Source organism: Odocoileus virginianus, chromosome 33 (assembly GCF_023699985.2).
Source record: "Odocoileus virginianus isolate 20LAN1187 ecotype Illinois chromosome 33, Ovbor_1.2, whole genome shotgun sequence".
Taxonomy (NCBI): domain Eukaryota; kingdom Metazoa; phylum Chordata; class Mammalia; order Artiodactyla; family Cervidae; genus Odocoileus; species Odocoileus virginianus.
Window position 1 is genome coordinate 32,937,541 of NC_069706.1, and position 22,028 is coordinate 32,959,568.

The 22,028-nt window shown below is 55.6% G+C and overlaps 1 protein-coding gene across 3 annotated transcripts in view; it reads left to right on the plus strand.

Moving 5' to 3' along the window:
* Nucleotides 1-22,028, plus strand: part of SRRM3 (serine/arginine repetitive matrix 3) — a 52,877-nt gene that overhangs the window by 16,121 nt on the left and 14,728 nt on the right. For 2 of the 3 annotated variants that reach the window (XM_070460242.1, XM_070460244.1), the window contains exons 2-8: nt 6,670-6,934; nt 12,147-12,248; nt 18,601-18,729; nt 18,837-18,917; nt 19,340-19,369; nt 19,838-19,900; nt 20,003-20,038. In XM_070460242.1, the coding sequence (XP_070316343.1) occupies nt 6,670-6,934; nt 12,147-12,248; nt 18,601-18,729; nt 18,837-18,917; nt 19,340-19,369; nt 19,838-19,900; nt 20,003-20,038 (706 nt within the window). The remainder of the gene's footprint in view (nt 1-6,669; nt 6,935-12,146; nt 12,249-18,600; nt 18,730-18,836; nt 18,918-19,339; nt 19,370-19,837; nt 19,901-20,002; nt 20,039-22,028) is intronic. The other variant, XM_070460243.1, reaches the window with a different exon arrangement.

A 22,028-nucleotide genomic window follows, 5' to 3' on the forward strand; every position in this document is an offset into this window, starting at 1 on the left:
CCCTCAGCATCTACCCCTCTGAGCTCTGCGGTGAGTGATGATCTCATTAACTCAGAGACCTCTGTGCCTGTCAGCAGGCTGGACCCTGCAGGACAGATGGGCTGTCGCCCCATCAGTTAATGTCTACCAGCAGGGCTGGACTTGCAGGTACCAGCCGCCAGACTGTGTTCCATCCTGTCCTCAGCCAGGCCTGCTTAGGGGACCCAGGCAGGGGTCTGAGGGAAGGAGGCAGGCCCAGGGACTCAGCTGTGAGGCTTGAAGTCAGGGCTCGGGCCCTTTAACCACTTCCTGGTTGGCAGAAGGGAAAATGCTCCCCCTCCCCACATGACTTAATCCACACATGGGTTTGGCTGGCCCGGCATCTGGCCTACCCATGGGACCTGACCCAGTGCTGAGACGGCCCCAGGCTGAGATCTGGGTGGAGCTGGTGTGGCTCTGGCCACTGGCTACAGATGCAGGGGGGAAGCAGGTTGAAGGCTTGGCTTATACATACATTGCTAGCATAACCTAGACTTCCAGAGCAGGACAAGAGTTGTGGGGTCTTTGAGTCCAGCCCCTCATTGTCCAGTAGCAAAGCAAAGGTCCAGAGATAGAAACAGACTCATTCAGGGTAGAGAAAAGACTTGCCTTTTGTTGCCCTGTCTCCAAGGAGACGCAATGTCAGTGTCCCCAAGCATCTTAACAAGTCAGGGTCAGGGTTATGGCTCTAGACCTCACAGCTGCCTGTTTGAACCCTACAAGCCCCTCACCCTTAACACAGCCCAGTTTGTCCTCCATGATCTCCATCACAGCAAATGGCTGCACCTGGCCCCCCAAGCCATCCAAGATACCTTCCTCCACCCCACACCCGGTCTTGCCCAGTCCGTCCGCTTATTTCTTGAATCCTGGTCAGGCCCCCGCTGCTCTGGTGTCCTTGTCTCTAGCTCCTTCCGCCTGCTTCTGGGAAGCCTGCCCCGACCCACCAGCGGGAGATGCAGACTCTTCTCAAATTCTCTTCTATCATACTATGCAGCAATTAACCTATGGTTTCCCAAACCAGCCAATGAGCTCCCAGAGGGCCAGGATGGGGTCTCGTTTGTCTCCAAATCTCCAGTTTGTTGGTGGGGGAGGGAAGGCAAATGAGTGTGTGCTGTGTTCATTGAGTGAACATAATAGCCTATCTCCTATAAAAGCAGCTCCTGTATTGGGAAACTCACTCATCCTGGGATGAGCCACCTAGCTTTTATTTATTTTAAAAGATTTATTTGTTTGGCAGCCCTGGGTCTTAGTTGTGGCACATGGGAGCTTCCACCTTCCTTGCTGTGTGCAGGATTTTTTTCCTCAGTTCCCACATGTGTGGGATCTAGTTCCCAGACCAGGGATCAAACCCAGGCCCCCTGCATTGGAGTCTTAGCCACTGGATCACCAGGGAAGTCCCCCCACTACTTAGTTTTTGTAAAGATTGTTAAGGGGGAAAAAAAATCCTACCTTGGGCTTATGTGAAGTCCACTTCCTCACAGGAGTCCTGGGTTTGTCTTCTAAGACCATCCAGTTTGGCTAGGGGCTTACTCCTTTAAGTGGAGTTCAAGGTCCAGCAAAGAGGAAACTTCTTAGAAATGCAGATTATCAGCACCCAACCCAGATCTACTGAGTCAGAAATTCTAGGGGTAGATCCTGGCCTTCCAGGTGAGTAAAGAATCCATCTGCCAATCAGGAGATGCGGGTTTGATCCCTGGGTCAGGAAGATCCCCTGGAGCAGGAAATGGCAACCTACTCCAGTATTCTTGCCTGGGAAAGCCCATGGACAGAGGAGCCTGGCAGGCAACAGTCCATGGGGTCACAAAAGAGTCGGACATGACTTACCAACTAACCAACAACAAGACCCTGGCCATCTATGGTTTAACAAGCCTGTCAGGTGACTCCACTAATAAGATTTGAGAACTGCTGTTCTAGACACTGGCTCCCAATTGCTGTTCCACAGATGGTCTGTATCAGAATCACCTGGAGAACATTGACAATTTCACCCTCAGAGATTTTGATTCAGTAGGTTCAGATAGGAATCATATAAAATACAAGACAGTTTAATTTGAATTTCAGATAAACAATGAATTTTTTTTTTAGTATGAGGATGCCCCAAATATGAAATTCATGAAATTCAAATTATTTTAACTGTGCATCCTGTATTTTTATTTGCAAAATCAGGCAACCCAACCTACTTCTAACAATCTTCTCAGCATATTCAGCCAGGTTTGGCCTAAATCCTCCGACCACTTGTATATTCTTATCACTTCCCCCTTCCAGATATTATATTTTTGTTGATGTAGGCTAAGATAACATGCACTTTTGGCAGCCACATTTATGATATTGACTCAAATTGAGCCTGTGACCACTGAAAACCCCTAAATTCTTCCTAAATATGCTGCTTCTAACATATGTCTGCTGCTGCTGCTGCTGCTAAGTCGCTTCAGTCGTGTCCGACTCTGTGCGACCCCACAGACGGCAGCCCACCAGGCTCCCCCGTCCCTGGGATTCTCCAGGCAAGAACACTGGAGTGGGTTGCGATTTCCTTCTCCAACACATGAAAGTGAAAAGTGAAAGTGAAGTCGCTCAGCCGTGTCCGACTCTTCGTGACCCCATGGACTGCAGCCTACCAGGCTCCTACGTCCATGGGATTTTCCAGGCAAGAGTACTGGAGTGGGCTGCCATTGCCTTCTCTGAACATATGTCTACCTCACTCCAATTTTAGAAAGTTCGTTTGGGACCCAGCATCAGGACGTGGTATTTCTCATTATCGGGTTTCACCTTCTCAGACTCCTTCCATCTTTTCCATCTGTTGAGTCTTTTTAGATTCTGACTCTGAATTTCTGAACTTTCCCAAGTGGTGTTCTCAGTGAATCTGGTCAGCAGGTTATCAAAGTTCTCTCCAGTCAATGGTGAACATACTAGATCAGACGTGGGTGAGGACGGAGCCCTGTGGTCCTTCCCTAGATATGCCCATCTAATATGACATGGACCCCTTCATTAGCTCCCTCTGAGCACAGGTTAATCCACCCACCAATTAAAATAGCACGGAATGTTAGTTCCCACCAACACAGTGTCTCTCTCTTCTTATGAAATCTCACAATAATTCCGTAATAGATAATGTCAGATAACGGCTTCCCTGGTGGCTCAGATGGTAAAGAGTCTGCCTGTAATGCGGGAGACCCCGGTTCAATCTCTAGGTCAGGAAGATCCTCTGGAGAAGGGAATGGCAACCCACTCCAGACCTGACGTCTGCAATAACTTCCTGGTCTGCTGGTCCAGCAACCCTGCCTAGGAAAGAAGTGGGCTCAGCATACAATGATTCAGTCTTAGGGGCCTGGCCTCTCCTCTAGGGACTCAGAGGTCATTCTTTTGATAACATGCCTCAGATTCCTGCCTGGCACCCTCCATTACCAGGTGAAGCTGGCAGAATTCACCATCTGTCCTAGTGGAAACCCAGACAGCATCCATGTTCTGTCTTCCTGCCCCTCTCCTTTCCTTCAGGCGCTTCTGAAAGACTGCCCCCAGCAGCCTAGCCATCTAGGCCAGGCATTCTCCTAGTGCTGGCGATAGGATTTCTCCTCTCGGGGTGTGGAGACCTGAGTACACTCAGAGCTCCTCCCACCAGCTTCCCCTGCCCTGCCCTCAAGGAGCTCAGGCCAAGCTCTTGGCTGGGGAGCCTCACCTACATTGAGGGCAATCATGCAGAGCAGCATCACTGAGAACCTGCCTCCACAGCTCTCTCGGGGGCCCGAGCACTTTGCTCCCACACCCCCAGTGCATCTTCTGCATTGCTAGGTGCTGGGTAGGCTCAGGGGAGCTGGAATGAAGGGCTGGTCCCCTCCCGTTGAAGGGCTAGAACAGGGGTCAGACACAGACAATAAATTGAGCCTCAGTATCTAAAGAGATGAGGACAAAAGCTGTGGGGACAGAAGGAGGGAACGGCTCATCCTTCGTCAGAAGCAGGGAAGGCTACCCGGAGGAGGTGACATTGGGACTGGACTCTGAAGGATGTGCTGGAGTTCCCCAGGTAGGGAAGAGAGACAATGGAATTCTAGCACTGGGAACTGAGTGGGCAAAGGCTCAAAGGAGTGGGAGTGCCTGTTTGGGGACAGGTGACCCAGGCTGGGGAGCTGGATGTTGGCTTGAGGATAAAGTATAGCACTGGATAAAGCTGCAAGATCACATGAGAGGAAATACAAAGGGGTCTTGAAGACTGTATCAAGGACCCTGCCTGTAGTCCTCAGTCCTATCTCCCTTTTTTTTCAAATGTTAGATTTTTTTATTTTGTATTGGGGTATAGCCGATTAACCATGTTGATGTAGTTTCTGGTGAACAGCAAACCGACTCAGCCATACATATACATGAATCCATTCTCCCCCAAATGCCCCTCCCATCCAGGCTGGGACATAACACTGAGCAGAGCTCCAGGTGCTCTACAATAGGGCCGTCTCCCTGTTTGTCTCCTCTTTATTCCAGGCACTGAGCCCCATGTGTTTCAGGCACTTGGCTGGCACCAGGAATTGGGGCTGAAAAGCCCTGGGCCCTCAGGTGGAGTGAGACTTATGAGCCCACAATGACAGCGAGGGGGGAGAGCTCCCCAGAGGGGAGGAGGGAGGCTTCCAGAAAGTGGCGATACCTGTGAGCAGTGACTTTGAGGTCATGCCAGAGTCAAGTGCAGAGCATCCCAGGGAAAGGGAGCGGGGGGGGGGGGGGGGGGTGAGGGCAGGGAGATCTGGATGCAAGAGGGATGCAGAATCTGTGTGGATGCGGCAGTTGGAGAGGTTGGTCCAGGAAGCAGGTCCAAGTCGTGTCAGGACTGGGAGCCAGGGTGACCGGAAGCCACTGGAGGCTGTTAACCAGGGCATGACAGGGTCTGATTTGCTCCTGGCCCAGGCTCCCAGGTTGCTGATGATGGAAGATGAACAGAAAGAGGTCAGGGCAGGGGGGGTGGGCAGATAGGATGCTGATGCCAGAATGGACCAGAGGCAGAGGCTTAAACTGAGGTGGTAATGAGAGAGGAGGAGATGGGTAAGTGTGAGCAATCTCAAGATGGAATATGGGACCAAACTTGATCTTGGTGAGCTGTGGTGGACTAGGAGAATGGGGGTCTCCAAGCTCCATGCATGTCCCTGGCTCAGGGCATGACACAAGCAGAGCTCTGGGTGGGGCTTGGTGAGTGGGTGATACTTGTGGGTTACCCTCAGAGAAAGCATGGTAGAGCTAGGGTTGCAGGGCTGGGGTAGGGACAGGCAGGAAGCAGGCAAGGCTTAGAAAAACAGCTTTGTTCTGTAAAGCCCGAAGAGACTTCTTGAAGAATCTGGATGATGCTTCGAGGCACAGGTTGAGAACAGAGGCTCAGAGAGGGGCAGGAGCATCCTCAGGGTCACACAGCAAGGCACGGAGAACGCGGGCCTAGACCCGGACACTTGGGCAGATGAACATATGAAAGGAGCTTGTGTTCCCATTCTCACTGTCACCTCCTGTCACTGTCCCCTGCAAGGCTTTTTCCTCTCCTGGTCCCTTTCTCTTCTCTGCCTTTCAGACGCCATGGCTCTGCACTTTGAGGCCAGTGAGGAGAGTATGTGTTGTGGGGGGTTGGGGGTGTATTGCAGGAAGGCCCCATCTGGGATGTCCAGACATGCCTAATTCCTTCTCTTCCCACCTCCCTCCACCCCTTCCCTCCCTCCCATCCCACTCCCTGGGAAGGAGGCCTCCCTGTTGCTTAGCAACTAGCAGAGCCTTGGAGAAAGGAAATGGAAATAGCTCGGGAGGTGCCTCCCCTCTGTTAAGATAAGTCCTTGGTGTGTATGTGCTTGCGTGTGTATGTCTGTGTGTGTGTGTGTATACATGCATGTGCAGGGTGCATACAGGTGCACGCTCTTCTTTGGACCATGGAGCCACCACTTCTCACCTTCCAAGCCATGCTGACTCCCAAACCACCCTGAGCTGGCGAAAGGATGTGGCTGCCTGGAAAGTTAATGTCAGTGCCACTTTTGGTCACATCCTCACAAGCGATGTTTCCAGAACAAAGGAGGGGACGGTCCTGTGGGCTTCAGCCCAGATAGGCCCCCACCTGGAATGCTGACTTTGGAAAAGTTAGCCAAATCAAAGTAGGACCCGAAAACTGCATCTGTGGTGGGAATGGAGCTGAGCCTGGTCTCTGCAGGGCTGTTCGGGAGCAGACTGGGACGGGGAGCACGTGTGGTCTGTGATTCCAGGGGCCAGAGCCAGAAAAATGGGTACTGGGGAGTAAGAAGCAGGTATTAAACTGAGCCTGAAGGAAAAACAAGAATAAAAGCTGGGGAACTGCCAGCAGGTGTGCAGGCAGGGGCCAGCAGTCAGGACCAGGCATTGCTACGGCGGCAGAGAGCTTTGTCCTGGATAGTTACTAGGCCCCTGAAGGCGACAAGCCTCCTTAGAGGCCATCTAGTCCGCCTTGAATCCACCCCACCTTACCGATGGGGACAGCCAGTGTCCGATGCCCCCTCATGCCCTGAGGTGTGACCCACAGGTGCAAACCTGCCGGGCCCAGCTCTGCAGCCAGAGGGGAAGCGGATTAGAGCCATGAGTGGGCCTTTAAATCTCCAGGATTAACCCGCGCCAAGAGGAGCTTAGCAGGTGGCCGAGAAGTGACCATCCCGCCGGGTGTCTGTGTCTGTCCCGCAGGGCCGAGGCCAGCCGCTCCGGGGGCAGCCACCATGTCCTCCACCGTGAACAACGGGGCGGCCAGCGTGCCGTCCCCACCCGACGCGGCGAACGGCTTCCCGCAGCCGGGCGCCTCGTCGGGGGCCTGGCCGCGGGCAGAGGAGGAGCTGCGCGCCGCGGAGCCCGGCCTGGTGAAGCGCGCGCACCGCGAGATCCTGGACCATGAGCGCAAGCGGCGCGTGGAGCTCAAGTGCATGGAACTGCAGGAGATGATGGAGGAGCAAGGGTGAGCGGGGGAAGGGGGCGGGGCCGGGAGGGGCTCGGGGCGGGGCCGGGGCGGGGCCAGCGTTGGGATCCCGGAGCCTGAAAGGTCAGAATCTGAACTATTGCAGCCCCAGTTGAACTTTCATTCATGTATTACTTTATTCTACCAATAAGCTGTCTTGAACTCCTGCTCTGCATCAAGCTCTGATATGGGCTTAGAGTCACAGCAGCCAAGGAGACACAGCCCGTGCCTTCGGGAAACATCCAGTCTGGTGTAGGAGAGGGGCATGTAAACGTTAATGACAACTCAAGGCCTCAGTTTTCCCGTCTGTAAAATGGGTGGTTTAGCAGCCTGGTCTACAGCCAGGTGTGGCAGCCAGGCAAGAACGCACAGCGGGCCCATACTATGTGTGAGGGCTGCCTGTGGTTTCAGCAAGGGAATTCCAGCCAGCAGCCACACCCAGAAGCTTAGATTTCACCCTGTCTAGTTCAGAATCAGGGGCACACAAGTGGGCCAGATGCTGTGCTGAGCAACGTTGGTCCCCAGAGCCGAATTGGAGTCACTGCCTCAAAGACCCTTCTCCCAACCCCTATTCCTTAACCATCTCAGAAGGGAAGCAGGCATGTTAATACCAACTCCACCATAAAATAGGTTAGAATCAGGATTATAGAAAGGACAGCAGGACAGGAAAGGGTCAAGTGCCTCAGGAGCTCGGAGGGGAGATTCTGAGAGAAGACATTTGAATGGACCTTGAAGGATGAATAGGTGTTTGTCAGGCTGAGAAGGAGGGATTGTGCATCAGTCAATAAAGATTTAGGGACCTCCCCTGAAAATCCAGTGGAGACAGGACAGCCATCATATGTGGAACTGGAGGCAAAAAAAAAAAAAAAAAAAAAATGGAGAACAGAGCCATTCCCATCTCTACAGCTCCAAGGAAACTTGGAGTTTCCAAGGCTCCTTTCTGCATCTGCCTGAGCAGTTTGAAACTAGTGGGCTGGCTGTTGAGGGAGTCAAAGTGAGGAGCAGGGCCTGCCCAACAGGCTGGCGCTGTCAGAGAGCTGAAAATTCAGAAAAGCCCAGGGCATTAGGGCCTGGGGCCACATGGGAGCAGACCGCCTGTGTACATCGGTCCTTCCAAACCACACCTTTGTCTGTTCATCCCCATGAGGCAGCCAAGACAAGGCTCACTCGTCCCTGTGGAGCCCAGAAGACACTGAGGCTTAGACAGAGATGGCCACTGACACCACAGGCCCTTAGGAAGACAGGGCTGAGGCTGCCGGGCAGGGCCGCTTGTAAGAAAAGGACGCAGGAATTTGGTGTTCACCTCCAGCTGGAGACCAGGTGGGGGTGGGGAGGATCCCTGCAGAGAGGAATGGATGGGTAGAAGGCTGTTGAAGACAGACAGAAAGGAGACTTCCAGCTGGTAATGAAAACAGGCTTGATGAGCTGTGGATGTGACCGAAGAAATGAGATCCCCGGGGGTTAGGGTGGGGAGTGGAGTATCCTTCTGCAGAGAGAGTCCCAGACCTTAATTAAACCTGCAGATCCTGCTGAATTGAGAGACTCCGGGAGTAGAGGGAGTGTGGGCGGGTGGGCGTTGCTAGGGAACAGGACGCCTGGGACAGATGAGAGCCAGCCTTTCGTGCTCGTTCTAGGAAAACACCCCTTTCCCCACATAAGCCCCGCCCCTTCTACCTCACAGAGCCCTGCCCACTTCCCCTCACAAACCCCGCCTTCTTCCACTCCAAAGCCACGCCCCTCCCCCTTATAGGGCCCTGCCCCTTGCTAAGCCCCACCCTCTTCACCGAACTTTCCCCTTAGGAAAGCCCTCCCTCTCGCCCCAAACTTTCAGGAAACGCCTAAGGGCCCTCACTCATGGCATCCCCTTCCACAAGTCCCCTGTCTTCCCCTGCCCTAGCAGGCTTATTATCCCAGGGGGGCAGCCTCAGGTGAAGGGGGATGACACTTGACCGTGTCTTTGGTATCTAAACCCCTGGCATCAAAGGCTCATTCCTCGCTGGGATGCACTCAACAGGTCGTCTCCAGATATTCCATCAGGGGCCCTTCCACCACCCAAGCCCTCACTCCAGGTGGACCTTAGACTGGTCCACGACTCAGTCGTGTCCGACTCTTTGCGACCCCATGGACTGCAGCCCACCAGGCTCCTCCCTCCATGGGATTCTCCAGGCAAAAGTACTGGAGTGGGTTGCCATTTCCTTCTCCAGGGATCTGCCCAACTCAGGGATCGAGCCTGGGTCTCCTGCATTCCAGGAGGACGCTTTAACCTCTGAGCCACCAGGGAAGCCAAGTCTCCCATAAAGCTAGCCCTCCGGTTATCAACCCTGTCCCTCTGCCATCTCTTAGCGGCTGCCCCTTTGGTAGATGCCACAGCCACTCTGGAACCCAAGAATCGGGGCTTCTAGCTCTGGTCCGTGACCTTGGGCAAGCCATAGCTACTGGCCTGTTAAGTAGGGGGTTGTTCTGAGGGGCCTGTGGATTAAGGCAAGTACAGGGCTCCTGCACCCCACTCCAGTCCCCAGAAAATGCTCCACAAACACTAGGGACCTTTGCTCTAAAATCCAGTCATTAATATCCATTTCTAGAAACGCTGGTACATTTGCATTTATTTACCAGATTCGCAGGCATCTGACAAATATTCCTGCTAGTCACGGAAACACACATTCTTTGGCCCCATTAAAAAGCAATCCCTTTCTTAATACTGATGGATGGTGGCTAATTCACTGGTGATGGATGCTGCCTTTGGAGCCATCTTCCTGGGCAGTCTCTAGGGGCAGCCTACAATCACTGTGGAGGCAGGGACAAAGCCCCCAGCCTCTGTGAGGTGATGTTCGAGTCCTGGCCCCAAACATCCCACTTCCCACATCCTACCCACCATGTCCCTCCCTTCCCATGAGGACCACTGAGCTGGGCTTGGAGCTTTGAGCCCTCCCCTCTCGCTGCTCTATTTCTTCATCTGTAAAATGGGCCACTACCCCCCACCCCCCCAGAGCCACAGTGAAGATCAACTCAGTGACCAAGGAAGTGATTTTCTAGGAAATGCTGGATCTGGGCAAAGGCAGGCAGAAGGAGACATTTTCCACTCTGGGGACCTCTTTTAAAATGTATTGTCCCCTCACCCCACCCCAGTCCCAGAGGGCAACCCAAGAAGTCCCTAGAGCAGAAATGAATTTGATGCATTTTCCCAAATTGTGGAAGTGGCAGCGAGGGAGCCAGACTGGCTGGGGAAGCAGCTGAGCCAGGAGGCTGGGGCACTGAGACAAGCATCCGGCCTACCCTCTTCCCCATCTGAGCCCTTAACTGTTAGCCAGCCAGGCCTCCTGCATGGCCTTGAGTTGGCAGGTGCTGCTGCATCCACAGGGCATGGAAGGTTTGGGAACCAGCCTCCTTCTCCATCTCAGCCTTTGCCTCCTGGGAGAGCAGAGGGGAGAGGATCAGGTGATTCCTGACCCAGTACCATGCTGACCTGGGAGGAATCTAGGGTAGAAAAAGGCACAAAGCCTGGGACAATTAGACCCTCTGTCCCCATTGCTCTGGGACAAATAATCCTCAATCACCACCATTTCTTGAGCACCTACTGTGTGCCAGGCACTGTGCAAAGTGCTTTTATGTGTCATCTCCTTTAATCCTACAACAATCTTGAAAGGCAGGTTACTATCCCGTTGTACAGATGTACAGACTCAGACTAACAGAAGTATGTGGACTTGTCCAAGGTCACAGATCTAGAAAGTGGGAGCAATGAGATTCAATAACTGTCGCGCCAGAGTTCAAAAGCATTTTTGGAGGCCCCATGTGGCAGGCAAGGTGCCAGATGCTGGGGACACAAGTGTCCCTGTCCTCAGGGAATTCCCAGGCCAGTGTGGGGTGCAGAAAAGTCAACAGATGAAGACAGAAACCAACCCTCCAGGAGGAACCAGGAGGCTGAGGTTGCTATGGAAACACAAATGCTAGCACCTAACCTGGTTGGGGAGGCAGGAGGATTCGTCCTGCTATAAACTTCCCATGAGTCACATCTTTGTGTTCAGCCATGGTTATTTCCACAGAGTAAACCTGGAAGTTAATTTATGAATCAAAAGTTGTATTCTTTTTTATTTTTTAAGGTTTTTGAAAAGAATTGCCAAATTGCTCTCCAAAAAGACTGAGTCAATCCCAAATGCTTGTTGAAGGAGAGGAGGGAAGAAGGGAGAAAAGAGATGGGGTCCCTGACAGGGAAGGATGCACCATTTTCATGGATAGGGTGGGGTGGGGGGTGAGTTGGGCTTGCTGTGTGCACAGACAGCTCATGGTCACATGATAGAGAAGGTGGGACTCCAGTTCCTATTTGGCCACCATGCTTTCTGTCCAGGGCAGCCCAGAAGGAGGAGAGGGTGGGAGCTTAGGAGACAGGACTCAGTTAGCAACAGCCACTGGAGAGCTGATGTGTGCTGGGCAGAGGGCCAGGGGCTGGGTGAGCACAGATGCCCCAGGGGTCAGCATGGACATGGGCTGGGAGGCCTGGACAGCTGTCACATTGGTGGTGTGAGAGAGGTGACAGCGACCCCAGGATGCAGGAGCAAAGATGAGGAGTAGATAATTCTGGGCTTTGGTCCCCAGCCTGAGACTGGGCTCAGGGAGGGAGGGAGAGCAGAGGAGAGAAGTCAGGAGCCTCCATCCAAGGCCCAGACTACCTCCACCCCCACCCCCATCCCAAGCTGGGAAGCCGTGGATCTACCCCTGGGGCCCTGGACTGGCCATTTGGCAGCCTTGACCTTGTAGAGGCGGGGATGCGCTGAGGACTTCCCCAGGCTATGGTGAGGAAAGCAGAAAAGGCCACATATGTGTCGAGGTCAGGGGTCTCCCTTCTCCCCTAAAATGTCTCCGGAGAGGGACTGCAGCCTGGATGTGGAAGGGAGGCCTGTCCCAGGGTGGGACAGGGCCAGGAGGAAGAGCCGGGTCTCCCCAGGAGGTCTCCTCACCTCTGGGAACACTCACTTTAGTTTATGTGTTGGTTTGCCTGGTTGTTGGTTTAGTTGGTTGGTTGACTGATCTGGTGCAGAATGGGTTGGCTTTGAGCTTCCCCAGCACTGAGAACCTTGTTGGTGGTGTGACCTTGGACAGGTCATATCAAGCTGGAGAGTGCCCACGTGACTGAGGGCTGGGAGGAGGGGCTGGGGGGGGCAGGTGGGGAGGAAACCAGAACCCAGACTGCAGCTCTCACCTTCCCTATGCCCCACAGGTACTCAGAGGAGGAGACCCGGCAGAAGGTCAGGACTTTCCGGCAGATGCTGATGGAGAAGGAGGGAATGCTCACCAGGGAGGACCGGCCTGGGGGCCACATGTGAGTGCTGCCAGGGTGGGGAGGCCCAGGACAGGGGAAGGGTGCAGCCTCAGGCCAGCCCTGGGCAGCCTTTCCCAGGGCTCACTCAGGTGGTCGGGGCTGGAGGTGGGAAGAAAGAAGAGGAGGAGGAGAGGGCGTGGGTCTTGTCCACCGGAAGCTCTGGCCTGACCCAGGGCACTAGGCAAGAGTCGCTGGGCACCTACCTGGGCATCACTGAAGTCCTCTCCCTGCCGCCCTGGGTTCTATCTCTGGCCCAGCGGTGGGAGAAAGAGCCCACATCTCATCTCCGGGAATCTTGGGCTGCAGACCAGGAGACAGAGAAGTGTTCTTTCCTCAGTGTTGTCATTGGCTGATAGACTAGTCCCCCCGCCCCAACTATTATCACCTAGATAGTGGCCTCCAGAGTAAACACAACCAGTGCACCAAAAGCCATCGCTGGCTTGGCCAAGGCCCACCCGGTAAAGAGAGCACAGGCTCTGTACGGTGACATCTCTGCAGGTGTCACAGGAGAGGAGGGGCACCGGGTGCTGTGGGCTTCGGATAAGACAAGGAGGTTATGGGGAGGCAGACTTTGTCTCGGAGAACCATCACCCACTCGAAACCATATAAAGTGGAGCAGCTGCTGTAGGAGAGTGGGGCCGGCCTGTCACTGCAAGTTTCCAGACATGACGGCAGGGTGGGCATCTTGCTGAGGCCCTAAGTCCCTGGGCACCTTTGTTGGCAGGAAAGTAAAACAGCAGCAGCGCCTTCTGAATGCTTTTCCCTGCTGTTGTCTTGAGGGCAAACAGCATTGCAGGAGCAGATGGATCTCGAAGACAGGGAAGCCCAGTCTATAGAAATTGTAGACTATTTCAGGTGGGGGGGGGTCCCCTCCTAGCCCCACTTAACCTCACTTCTCTGGCTTGAGCAAGAGCCCGAAGCAGAGTCAGTAATGGTGATTTTCCCTGATGGTCCAGTGGTTAGGACTCCACGCATCCGCTGCAGGGGGCACGGGTTCAATCCCTGGTCAGGGAACTAAGATCTAAGATTCCACATGGCATGGCCAAAAAGGGCGGAAAAAAACAAAAACCAGAGTCAGGCCAGCCTCAGGCTTGTGGGGGGTTTGTGGGTGATCTAGGGGAGCCAGGCTCAGCTGCCCTGCTCTCTCCTACCCTCGGGGTGGGAAGAGGTCACACCACTACTACCTTCTTCTCCCCAGCCTCCCAGAGCCCACAGCACCCCCTCGGTAGTGGCTGCCACAGTAACACCCCGCAGATTCATCCCCGCCCCCAGACCAGGGTGAGCTCCTTCCTCCCTTCCCTTCTCAAACCTCCAGACAGCCAGATCTTTCTGCTGCTACCCGTACTACCTCCAAAACCATCAGGTTCTTCCTGTCTGACCCGTGCCCCCTCAAATGCCCCCAGGGCTCCTCTGGAAAAGCAGCCACCCTCTCCCCTTCCATCCAGTGTGAGGGGAGGAGGCCTCTTCCAGAGCCTGCCTTTGCCACCTTCTCAGGGCCCTTCCAGCGATAACCGCCCCTCCAGCCCACACCTGCCGCTCTCCCCTCCCCTGGGCTCCTTCCTCTTAGTTGGCTTCCGGTCCTTCCCCAGCCCTGCTTTCTCTTCCAGCTACCAGCCCACACGTTTCTCCCTTTTCTGCATCAGATTTCTATAGAGCGTGTGGTACACATTGTCTCCACTTCCTTAAGCCAGAGATCTGGCTTCTGCCCCCATGACTCCCATGACCTGCTGCAGCGGTCTGAGTCTTGCTTGGCCTGGCCCAGGCACCTCTGCAGGCCTGGCCTCTCCTCGCACGTGCCACCACCCCATTTCCCCTCTGGAAACCTGCTTTCCCTCTCCCTGGCTTCCAAGAGTCAGCTCTTTGTGATTGTCTTCCTGCCCCTCTGATGGCTTTCTGTTCCTCCCTTCCTCCTGCCCACTTCTTAGGTCTTGGATCCTCACAAGCATCTGCTAGGTCCTCAGGTCTCTTCCCCAGGTCTGCCTTCTCTTTTCTTCCTGGGGATCCCATCCATCCCCAGCTGGAACGCTCTCCTGTCAGTGGATGACTTCCAAGTCGTTTCCAGGAGTCCTGATCTTCTCTTTCCTTGAATGAATGAACAATGCATATAAGAACCAGGACATGTTGGGAAGGATGTCACGGAAAGGTCGCAATGTCCATCATCAGAAGAAATGCCCTTAAGGGTCTGTACTGTACACCCAACCCTGTGCTGGTGCTATGATGGGGGAGGGAAAAAGAAATAGACATGCCCCCTGCTCTCTGGGTGGAAACACAACCTCCAAGGAGGACTCCTGCTCTGGAAGCAGGGGAGAATATAGAGTTCACAGGGTCCTGGGATCCTACTAGAATGTTAAAGACATTGAAGACAAGTTTGTTATCAGTTTGGTTGGTGGCTCGGACAATAAAGAATCCACCTGCAAAGGATGAAACCTGGGTTTGATCCCTGGGTCGGTAAGATCCCCTGGAGAAGGGAATGGCAACCCATTCCAGTATTCTTGCCTGGAGAATCCCACGGACAGAGGATCCTGGTGGGCTATAGTCCATGGCGGTGCAAAGAGTCTCATATATTTGCTATGAGGCGCTATAGGAGAGGCCCCAGGCCTGATTTATGTCTGTTCCTGCCACCCTTGCCCCCTCCCCCCAGCCCCAGCAGGCCTGGCACGCAGGCTGAGTGAGCAGAAAGGGCAGCGCCTTTGCCTGGAAGCCTCCTTCTCTTCTGTGTGAACTCAGTCATCTGTCAATTGGCCATTAGGCTCCTGGCAAAAGGGAAACATAACTAGTTAATTAGTGAAACTGCTGTCTGGAGGAAGAGCATGTGACAGGCATCTCTTCCCAGGTCGGAGCCCTTCCCGGGGGCAGCCGGTCCAACAGGTGTCCTGGGTGGTGCTGGGTTCAGCCCCGATTCACCCCGGTCCCTCTGCAGTGGACTCTGGCTGGACCTGCTTTGGTCAGCTCTGTGGGGCTCCGTGTGTTCCGTCACCAGGGAAGAACACCTCCCCTGCCTATTCCACAGGCATGGTGAGGAGTAAACTTGCCAACAAATGTGAACTTAAGAGCAGAAAACACTAAACAAACCTAGAATTCAGTGCAGACACTCACAACTGTGTCTGCAGAGCAGGGAGGGGACGGCTGAGCTAACGTCCACAGTGAGGAAGCCCAGCCAGTAGAGTCCAGGGTCGGCCTGTGTGCACATGAATTCTCAAAGTCAATTGCTTAGGTGAACTTGCATTCTTAATCAAAGGTCCCCAAACCATAGGTATTTCTTTCCCTCTCTGGGCCTCAGTTTTCTCATCTGTGAAATGGGAGCATGCAATTTCTCTAAATCAGGAATTGGTTTTGAGTGGAATGTGTACCATGGAGAACCATTTAAACATTAGAGAACATTCTCATGAGTGGTATTATTTGTGATATATATTATACTGTGAGCCAGGAAGGTCAGAACAGGAGAACCCAGTGTTCTAGCCCTGAGAGGGCCTGCAAAGTGAATGTGGTGCTACCAGCTGCACAAAACCAGCAAAAGAGGCCTCAACCTAAGTCTATTTACATCCCTGGAACTGCCAGGACGAGTCTTACCAGAAGGTTCTGAGACCTTGTATGTCTCTTCAAACATGCATCTCCTCTATGCCTGTCTGCTTCTTTAAATTTTGCTTTATTTATTTGGCTACATCAGGTCTTAGTTCTGGCACATGGGATCTTCATTGCAGCATGCAGGACCTTTTTTTTTTTTTTCTTTAGCTGCAGCATGCGAATTCTTAGCTGTAGCATGTGGAATCTAATTCTGTGACCAAGGGATTGAACCTGGGCCTACTGCATTAGGAGCACAGAGTCTTAGCCACCAGACCACCAGGGAAGTCCCCATGCCTGTCTTTCAATGCTTCCAGCGATAAAAGATCCCTAGAAAGGACTGGAAAGTAAAAGAGGTCAAACGATAAGGTCCCAGGGAGGGAGGATGGGGCTGGGAGGGGGTGGGGAGCCCTGTCCCCAGCACAGAGTAGAAAGGAAAGATGTGTCTAGGGGTGCAGCCAGCACAATAAGGAGGGCCCAGGGAGGGCCTGGACTCAGTGGCTAACCCAGCTTGATGTCAGAAGGCAAGAAAGGATTCCCTGCCTTCTGTCGGGATCAAGGAAAGTTCCCTCCTCCCACCAGCTCACCCACACAATGTTTGTGGTGCCCTTAAGTTTTGCCAAAGTCTAGGGTTTATGTGTCAGGCATTTGTGTGGCTGAGGGCTGTGTGGGGGTGATGGGCCCCGGGACAGGCTGCGGAGTTGGAGATTTCAGGGACAGGAAGTAGGAGGCCCCTGGCTTCAGGAAGAAGAGCGTGGGGAAGAGAGGAGAGGTTTGAATGAAGGGATGTGGGGGTGTTTGGCTCTGCGGGGGCAGAGCAATGACATGACTGTCCATCCCCCCCAGAAAAACCTCTCATAACACCTGTGTGACTTCTAGGCTGCCAAGGCCAGGATGGTGTTTGGGATCCAAATGACATTTTTTTTGGCTGCACCGTGAGGCATGTGGGTGCACCGTGAGGAATGTGGGATCTTGGTTCCCTGACCTGGGATCAAACCTATGCCCCCTGCAGTGGGAGCAGGGAGACTGGACCACCAGGGAAGTCCACCAAATGACATTCTTGACACAAGCGTCAAGGCTAGCTAACCCTGTCCAATTTGGGTTACATTCTTCTTTCTTTCTTTTTTTTTTAAATACAAAAATCAGTCTTGAAAGAGCTGCTTAGTGGGTGCTCTGCTGGAGTTTGTGCCTGAAAATCTCACCTTGTAGCTGCGATCTTGCCCAGTCTCTTTCATGTGTCAAAACCACTTTTCTCCCTGGAAGAGGAGGTGTTGGTGTGAGTGTCCGACCGAGGTCCCTCTGTCTAGCAATGGTGACCGTGTGTGGAGGACCGTAGCTGCAGGCCAGGCCTCCTGTCGGGAGCTTCATAGCCAGACTCGCACTTAATCCTCTTCTCAAAGCTGAGCTATTCTTTTCCCCGTTGTATAGATAAGGCCCCGGAGGCTCAGTGAGCGTGGTCATGCCTGGATTCAGACCTGTCTGTGTGAATCCAAAGCTCATGTCACGTCTTTAATGCTCTGCCATCCCAGCCGTGGCCTCCCTCGCTCTGGGCAGGAAAAGGATGAGCCGGGCAAAACCAGGGCTGAGCCTCCATCTGGGAGGGGTGCTATCTGAGCTGGAGCAGGAATGAAAAATGGAAGATGAGGGACCATCATCCTGGACCTGGGCCTTTGGAGGGTCCGTTTCTGGGCGTGTCCAGTAAAAAAACAAATTTGCACAACATCGGGACTTCAGGGAATTGTCATAACTATCCTTAAGGTAATTAGGATTCATTCCCCTGTTGAAAAAAGAGGCTCAGAGAGGGTCACGCACGACTCAGGAACAGCGCATAATTAGGGCACATGTGCAGCTTCAAAGCTCCCAGCCTTGCCTTAAGCCCAGCAGCCTTTATGGACAAAGCAGCCGCTCCTCCAAGTGCCCTCCGGGAACAGACGTCGGTGGCAGAAGATGGCTGGGGGCTCCTGAGCCCGGGAGCGGGGACCAGATGCCGCGGTCCCTGCGGAGTGAAGGGGAGAACGCGGCAAGATGGATGAGGAGCCCGGGAGGCGGGCAGGGTGCCGAGGCCGGCGCCCGCTGCCACTGGGCAGTGATTGATGACAGCCCGGCAGCCGGAGAAGAGCCGCCAGGCCTCCGGAGGCGGCCGAGAGGAGGAGGAGAGGCCATGAATATTTCAGAGAGGCAGTGGGGCGGGAGGGGGGACCAGGCGGGGGGCGGGGAGGGGGCGAGGGGACGGCAGGATTAAGGAAGGACAGATATCAGAGAGGGGGAGCTCAGAGAACGGGAAGGGTCTCAGTGAGAGAGCGGGGCTCGGCGACGGAGAAGGGGGGCTGGGGAGGCGAAAGGGGCTTGGGACGAGGCCTCTGGGGTTAAGGGTGCAGGGGGGCTCAATGAGGGGGACTGAGGCGCAATGAAGGGAACCGAGGGGCAAAGAATCCGTGTCGGGAGGGGCCTCAGCGAGGGGAGGGGCCTCACTGAGGAGGAGGGGGCGCCTGGAGGGTGAGAACCTAGAAGCGGGGGCTAAGTGAGGGGGGAGGGCTCCGTGGTCCTCTTTTTTTTTTTTTGCAAAATAGGGCACGGTTGGTTTGTTGAGGATGGGGACAAAATAGAGCATCGCTGAGACTGGCGCCCTGTGAGGGAGGCTCCCGGTGTGGTTCCCCAGATCCGCCCCCCCCACCCCCGATGACCTTCGAGGGGTCGGGGCCATCCCCACCTCACCGCCCGGCCGGGAATGGGTCAGCGGGAAGGCACGGCCGCCGCCGCGGCAGGTGCTGAGCGTCCCTGTTGCCGGCAGCGTGGCGGAGACCCCGCGGCTGATCGAGGGCGCCGAGCTGGGCCTGGAGTACGCGCCCTTCGACGAGGACGACGGCCCGGTGGACTGCGACTGCCCCGCCTCCTGCTACCGCGGGCACCGGGGGGACAGGTCAGCACCTGCCGCGGCGGGGGATGAGGGGTGGGGGTGGAGGCCGCCCCTCCCCCCTCACCTCTGCCCTCCCCTCCCCCCGCCCACCCCGCCCCCTTCTCACCCAGGACCAAGCACTGGTCTAGCAGCTCTGCGTCTCCCCCTCCCAAGAAGAAGAAGAAAAAGAAAGGCGGCCACCGGAGAAGCCGGTGAGAGCCGCCCCCGGGCTGGAGGGGGCGGGAGGGGTGCGGTGGGGCCCCCAGCTGCCCATCCCTGGGCGGGCAGGGCTCTGACACCCCGCACTCTGGGCCCCCCTCACTGAGCCCCTCCCCTTCTCCAGGCCCTTTCCCCCACTGAGTGCCCCCTCCCCACCGCCCCCCCCCCCCCGAATTGCACACGCCCATGACCCAGCCTCTCACCTCTGACCACCTGCTCTTGGTCCCCAGCACCCTCCCCCAGGGGTCCTGCACCCCAGGGGCCAGGGAAGAGAGGCTTGGCTGGGGTCACCTATGGCTCCCCATCTCTACACGCCCCTTCTCCCCTGTCATAAGTGAGGCCCCCGGCAAATGTCTGGGACCCCCACTAATCCCATCCAATTGTCTGTCTCCCCTTCTTTCTGCCCCGCCCTCAGCAAAAAAAGGAGACTAGACTCTGAGTGCAGGTCAGTGATGAGGGTGGGGCAGGGAGGGACCGGCTGGGCCCGGAGAGGATGTCTGTGGGTGGAAGAGGGTCCAAGGCCACCCCCCGGAGGCTGGAGGCCTGCACCTCAGGGCCTGGGCACCAGCCAACATGCCGGCGCTTCTCCGCGGAGGCCAGAAATCCCATCACTGGCACCTCTAACCTTTGATTTTGAAACAGTCCTGGCTCACAGTGCCCAGGGGGGCTGGAAAGGTGATGAGGGGACAGCACAGGCTGCTCCACCAGCTTCTCTCAGGAACCGAGTGGACCCTCGGGGCCTTGATTCGCTGTAGGATGACAGCTGGCCTGAAGCCCTGGAGTCCCCTTTCCAACTTCAAGGCCACAGGCGCCTAGGCTTCCCCAGCCATCTCCACCACCATGCCACCCCCACCCATCCCGGGGCCCCAGTTCACTAGACCTCCCCCCTCCACCCCCGGCACTGTGTCCACAGCTGTGGGAGCTCCTCACCCCTTCGCAAGAAGAAGAAGAGTGTGAAGAAACACCGCCGAGACAGGTACCCTCTGTCCCCGGGGGCCTCCGCTCACTTCCGTGGGACCCCCTCCCCCATGACCAAGGCTGTGCGTGGGCTCAAGAGGACCTTTCTGTGGTCCTACAGGTCTGAATCTGGGTCCCGGAGGAAGAGGCGGCACAGGTGAGTGGCGCCCCGTGGAGGCGGGACAGGAGGACATGGACAGAGGCCAGTGGCCCCCCTGCAGGGCCCGAGGAAGCCACGATGGGAGGAGGGCTGCCAGGGTCCTGTCCGGCTCCCTCTTCCCACACCAGGGACTCTTCCCAAGAGCCAGACAGAGAGCTGGAGGGTGGGGGAGGAGGAAAGCCATTTGCAACGCTTGTTTGCCCCAGAGTCAGCCTTGCCTTGGGAGCCCCAAGGATGTCCAGACAACACAGTGGTCCAGTGTCCAAGGGATATATCTTTGGAGGTGCCAGTTGGGAAAGCAGAAACATCAGGACCCCAAATTCACAGAGAAAGGGCCTGCAGGCAAAAGGACCTCCCTGAGGTAGAAAGGCTCAGTGAGTAGGAGACAGGGCGAGCGGGCTGTGCCTACATGTGGAGTTTCTGCGGGGCCGGTGCCAGCCCCCCAAGAGGCCTAACTGCCAGACTATGAAACCTCCACTCTGTGGGGCTGGGAGCCAGCAAGGAGCTCTGAGCAGGACAGCAGGACCGTGACTTTTTCAGGATAGACTGTAGAGAAGGAGGTGTAAGGCCAGAACCCAGGTAGAGGCAGGCGGGTGGAAAGTGGAAGAAAACTCAGCATGGAGGACAGGAAGCTGTGGGGCAATCACATCCCCACTGTTGGCACTGAAGCCAGACACCGCCCCCCCAGCACCCCTGAAGAGGGGCAGAGTTCTCAGTTCCACTGCCGGCAGGGAGCATTTGCCCACGGCCACACCTTAATCCCAGAGCTCCCCTGGTGGCTCATCGGTAAAGGAATCTGCCTGCACTGCAGGAGATGCCGAGATGTGGGTTTGATCCCTGGGTTTAGAAGATCCCCTGGAGAAGGAAATGGCAACCCACTCCAGTCTTCCTGCCCAGAACATCCCATGGACAGAGGAGCTGGCGGGCTACAGTCCATGGGGTCACAAAATAGTAGGACATGACTGAGCGACTAAACACCACCACCACCTAGTCCTGGCCCTCCCAATCCCCCGGTTTCCCATCTGCGCCCTCCCCTGCCACCCCCTCCAGTCCTTCTGGGCCAGTGGGGGCCCCTCCTGCCTTATCTCTGTCCCATTCCTGTCAGTCCCAGGGAGGACCGCGAGGTGAGCTGGGGCCAGACCCACTCCCCATGGGGAGCCTGAGGCCCAAAGCAGGCAGCACGGGTTCTAGAAGCCAAACCTCTGGACTCCTGGGCCTGCCCCTGACCCACTCTGCTCTCAGGTGAAACACATTCTGGCATTTCTTAGCATCACCTTGTTTCTGGTCGGAAGGAGGCATCTGTTCAGGACTAGAGGGATTGAGCAGGAGTCTGGTGGCATCAGGGAGAGTGGGGCTGAGAGACCCACAGGGGTGAGACCTTAGAAGCCTGACCAGGAGCTTTTCTGTCCATCTTGGTCAAAGACAGAAGGAGCTGGGCTGCGGGGCTCGCCTCAGAAAGCAGGATAGGATGGGAGGGATCCAGAAGAGTAACCCCAAAGCAGGAAGATCATGAAGCCCAGGGGAAAGCATTTCTTTCCTAAACACCAGGCTTGGACCACATAAGACAAAGGGGTGGGAGGTCTGGACTCCGCCCTAGAGAGCCCCGTCTGAGGGAACCTGGGGCCCAGGGAACACAGCTGAGGTGTGGAGGGGCCACCCCCACTGTGGTGACTCATCAGAGGGGCTTCTTCCAAGACCAATGCCAGAAGGAAAGTGCAGGTTACTCCTTCTGGGGCCGTGGTCACATCTCCTATGGCACTCCTGGGGGGAACAGAAGTAGGGCCCAGATGCAAGGCGATCCAGGCCAGGACTTATAGGAGGAGGGAAAAAGGCCTGGCAGAGTAGCAGGGACCAAAGCAGTGGGGTAGGGTGGGGTGGGCGGGTCCAAACCCACCCAAGAGAGGAGCACACCTCAGGACCACACCTGGACACAGCCCAGCTGCAGGGCTCCCAGGCCCCGCCCTCCCCGGGCCAGCTCGGGGCTCAG